The sequence below is a fragment of the Nanorana parkeri genome, unplaced genomic scaffold (assembly GCF_000935625.1).
Source record: "Nanorana parkeri isolate BGI_ZX_2015 unplaced genomic scaffold, ASM93562v1 scaffold3337, whole genome shotgun sequence".
Lineage (NCBI taxonomy): Eukaryota > Metazoa > Chordata > Amphibia > Anura > Dicroglossidae > Nanorana > Nanorana parkeri.
In genome coordinates, this window is record NW_017309605.1 from 31,770 (window position 1) to 36,244 (window position 4,475).

The 4,475-nt window shown below is 52.2% G+C and overlaps 1 protein-coding gene across 1 annotated transcript in view; it reads left to right on the forward strand.

The window, feature by feature from the left end:
• The window catches only part of LMLN (leishmanolysin like peptidase), a 27,397-nt gene extending 24,574 nt beyond the window's left edge, over positions 1-2,823 (forward strand). Inside the window, exons 14-17 of the mRNA XM_018574891.1 lie at positions 714-873; positions 1,098-1,228; positions 1,395-1,605; positions 2,718-2,823. Of these exons, the coding sequence (XP_018430393.1) occupies positions 714-873; positions 1,098-1,228; positions 1,395-1,605; positions 2,718-2,818 (603 nt within the window). The 3' untranslated portion in view covers positions 2,819-2,823. The remainder of the gene's footprint in view (positions 1-713; positions 874-1,097; positions 1,229-1,394; positions 1,606-2,717) is intronic.
• Positions 2,824-4,475: the final 1,652 nt, after the last annotated feature.

Here is a 4,475-nt window from a genome sequence, read left to right on the forward strand (position 1 = left end):
TATGTATGTTATGTATGTATGTTATGTATGTATGTTATGTATGTATGTTATGTATGTATTGTTATGTATGTATTGTTATGTATGTATGTATGTATGTTATGCATGTTATGTATGTTATGCATGTTATGTATGTATGTTCCATGACATTACTGATTTATTGTTTCAGCTGGTACAGAGCCAACTACAGCATGGCGCAGAGACTGGACTGGGGCCGGGGGAAGGGCTGCGATTTTGTCATGAAGAGCTGTAAATTTTGGATTGATCAGCAGAGCAGGAGGTACGGACGTGATGCGATATACACATGTGGTTTGTGCTGCACCGTCTCTGTGCGTATCAGGAGATAATTGATGGGACTTTCTCTGCAGGAATCGCAGTGTCAGCCCCTTCTGCCACACACTCAGGAGTAACCCTTTAAAACTGGCCTGCAGGCAAGACCAGAGAGCTGTGGCAATATGTAATCTGCAGAGGTTTCCCCAGCGACTCCCTCAGGAGTATCAGGTATATGTCTTTTACTGTGGACAAGTAGTTTGCATCGCCACCCTGCAGAGCATGGGGGGGGGATGTATAAAGACCCGGCACGGGAGGGATGTATAAAGACCCGGCAGGGGAGGGATGTATAAAGACCCGGCGTGGGAAAGGATTTTGTATCGCCATATGACATCATGTCTTGTGTAGCTGGTGTGACAATTCTGTTTCCTGTCTCTGGTGTTCAGTACTTTGATGCCATCCCCGGGGTTCCCCCTAAAGACCTGCCACACTACGGAGGTGCAGTTGAGATAGCCGACTTTTGCCCCTTCACACAGGAATTCAGTTGGCATCTGAGCGGAGAGTTCCAGCGCAGCTCGGACTGTACATTGGCGCAGAATCAGCCAGGTGGGTTTGGCAATGTGAAGCATGTGTCCTCGCCCAATAATTGTATCCGTGTCTCTCAGTGAATCTGTCTGACCGCTTTACTGTGCTCCTCTGTCGGGCGGCTCCTCTGTCGGGCGGCTCCTCTGTCGGGCGGCTCCTCTCTCATTGAGCAGTTCGTGCAGCTCACCATTCCGGGTCTATACTCTCACACAGACTTGTTGATGAAACGTGTCTTTGCTCTCTAGCTTCTTCCAGGAATTACGGTGCGGAGCGTTATGGGCCGGACTCTGCTTGTCTGGAACAGCGATCGGCCTTTGTCATGGAGCAATGTATGAAACGTATGAGTTACCCGGACTGGGGCAGCGGCTGTTACCAGGTAATGTTCTGGTTGTATTGTGTGCGCTGGGCGGGGGAAAGGCTTCCAGTGGCCCATCGTGGTCATCCGTTGGAGGTCTTCCTTTTATCGGTGGTCCATTGACTTGGGTCTTGTCTGTGATCTCAGCTGATTGTCTTGTTGACCTTCCTCGTGTCTGTCCTCTCAGGTGAGCTGCTGCTCTGATGGCCTCCAAGTCTGGGTGGAAGACTCTCCGTACCTGTGTTCCCAGGCTGGCCAGATACTCGCCGTCCGTGCCAACATCAACGGCTGGTTTTATGAGGGGCATCTAGTGTGCCCATCCTGCTCGGACTTCTGTGACATGTGCCCACCTGAGCGAGAGCCACCACCAGACAATGGGACCAGACTGGCCCCAATAGGTACCTTCATTTATTGATATATATCTATACCGGGGGAAGGCACAAAGTATCAAGACTGAGGGGAAGGAAATCTTATATACTTCCATCCAGGGGCGTAACTAGAAATCACAGGGCCCCATAGCAACATTTTGTATGGGGCCCCGTGATTGCTAGTTATGCCACTTGCAGAGCCCACCTGAGAGTGACCCTGCAGAGCCCGCCAAAGACTCTCTATAGTGGGCTCTGCAGGGTCTCAGATGGGCTGCACACCTCGTACCTGTCAATCGCAGGGGCTGTGTCAGTGACAGCCAGCACCCTGATTTGCCATAGCGACCCAGGCGGCTCGCACGGCATCAGAGGGATGCCCTGGCCGGGCCCCCCTGTGCCTGGGCCCCATAGCGGCCGCCTGGGTCGCTATGGCGATTGTTACGCCACTGCTTCCATCATAAACACATTTAGCATTGTAATTATAGTTGTGATACCGCAGAGGAGAGTCAGACGGGTTTTACAGGAACTGTTCAGCTAATCCCATCAGGAAATAATGAAGCAGCGCCCTCAAGCTGTCAAAAGGCAGTACTGCGATAGTGGACCCAACACTACAAGTCTGAGTGGGCTGGCTTTCCTCAAAGGATGGCCAGCTCACACCAATGTCCGCACATGTGCAACTGTCTCCCAGTAGTACCATATTGTGGTGGTGGTTGTGCAATGCGATGACTGCACCACTGGGGACATTGCGGTGCCTGCACAGAGTGATAGGACTACACCGCCGGGGACATTGTGGTGCCTGCACTGCACAGTGATAGGACTACACCGCCGGAGACATTGTGGTGCCTGCACTGCACAGTGATAGGACTACACCGCCGGGGACATTGTGGTGCCTGCACTGCACAGAGTGATAGGACTACACCACCGGGGACATTGTGGTGCCTGCACAGAGTGATAGGACTACACTGCCGGGGACCGGTATATTGATCTGTCACATTGTATTGGGAAGCCTTTCTTTCCTTGGTTCAGAGTGCCGCCATGTTCCGTGACTCCAGTACAGGAAACGCGCCATCCTTGGAGCGCGCTGCGCATACCGTTGGCGCGATATATAAATCCTGAATAATAATCTCTTCCTCGTCTCCTTCCAGATCTCTGCTCTCGATCCTCCAACTTGGTGGTCACCTTGTGGCTTCTAATGCTGAACTTGCTCCCCCTGCTGGCCGGGTTCTTCCTCTGCGTCTATCAGTGATGGAGCTCATGCTGCTGTACCTTGCTCTGGATCAGAGTGTCTCAATCATTGTGAGTGGCCCGGAAGTGCTGAATCCTGCAGCCAGGGCCGTGTTTACTATTCTTTCAGCTGCTCGTGCGGATGTATGGATCGGGAGATGAGGACAGCCGTGTTCTGTTATCAATCAATGTATAAAGGAAGGAAGCAGTACCCCCCCATCCCCCACCCTCCATATGACGTCCTCACCGCGCCATGTGACGCTACATTCCTTTGTATAGTGATGCCGAAATGCCGTCACCGTGACCACCGTGAGCGGTTCTCTTCATCATGTGATCTGTATTATTATTATTATGTCTTTATGCACCGTGCACTGAACGAGGAGCCCCGTTTCCTGTCCTGAGATGGATAATTCCTCGAAGAGTGCAGATTAATTTATTAATTTTTTTTTTATGTTCTCCGGTAAACGAATGTAAATATTTGTATGACTCCAGAGACTGCGGAACGAATTGTGAAATGTTGTATTAGTTGTGCGTTCTCTCCGTCCTGTGTGTGTGAGGCGACTGCGCTTCTATGTTTTTGGAGTATTTTTACGTGTTAGGCCTCATTCAGGAGTCGGCCGGCACCGGGAGCTTTACATTCAATCGGTCCAGTGTCTCGAGGCGCCCGATCGCTTGTATTAGCAGCTGTCACTGCCGGTCCCGAGATCCGCTGTGCTCGATGCGGCCGGGACCGGCACGGCTCTGTGACGGGAGATCAGTATACGATTTGGACGGGGGAGGGGGCGGGTACAGCTGGCTCTGCCTCTAGATGGGCGGAGCCAACTGTCACTCACGCAGCTGGGCGGATCCAGACAGCATTGTCGGGATCCATCCCGGCTGCGGCATCTCGGTATACCGCGAGCTGTAGCTCTCTATATACTGAGCCTAGGGTGACGGGAGGACGCTAGTTTGTGTCCTCCCGTTACCCTAAGGAGAACTATGGGGAAAAGCCCTGACCACATAGTTCTCCTTTAAGAAGTAAGGTGCAGGGATGTCCAGCCGCTGGGAGGAGGGAGAGATCAGAGTGCCGGGGATGAGCAGTCTGTCTGTACTCTGAGCATTGTGTGTCTTCAGTGAGCTGATCTGTGTTGTATCCAGGGATAGTGAGTATTATTGATATTCTGTATTTGCATGGCACCAACATAGTCCGTGGTGGAGGAATATGCTTCTGGGCGGTGTGCGGCGTTACTGTCCTACCCTCAGAGAGGTTTCCTGCTGGTTTTGGTTCAGAATCTGAGATATGACACCAGATGTCAGTGGAATCGAGTAGACTGACAGTTCCCTCCTGGTTGCTGCCCCCCTGTGCACCCTCCTGGTTGCTGCCCCCCCCCTGTGCACCCTCCTGGTTGACCATACACTGCAGCCGCCATTACTCCCTGCAGTGCTCGGGATGAGTTTGGTGAATGTTGTGATCCCGGTTGGTGTGACGAGTGAATGTGTCTGACTTTGCTGTGCATGCTGGGAGAGCGGATGCCGGTGAATCGTCTTTGTGTGTCGCCATCTACATGAGCTACCTCAGTATTCCAGCTGTGATTGGTCCTCTGTATCTTCGGGGGATCCGCAGATAACAGGGTGACGTCATTTCCTTTCTCTGCTGTGAGGGATCCTCTACGACCTCCAATGTCCTCTACCTGCATGTT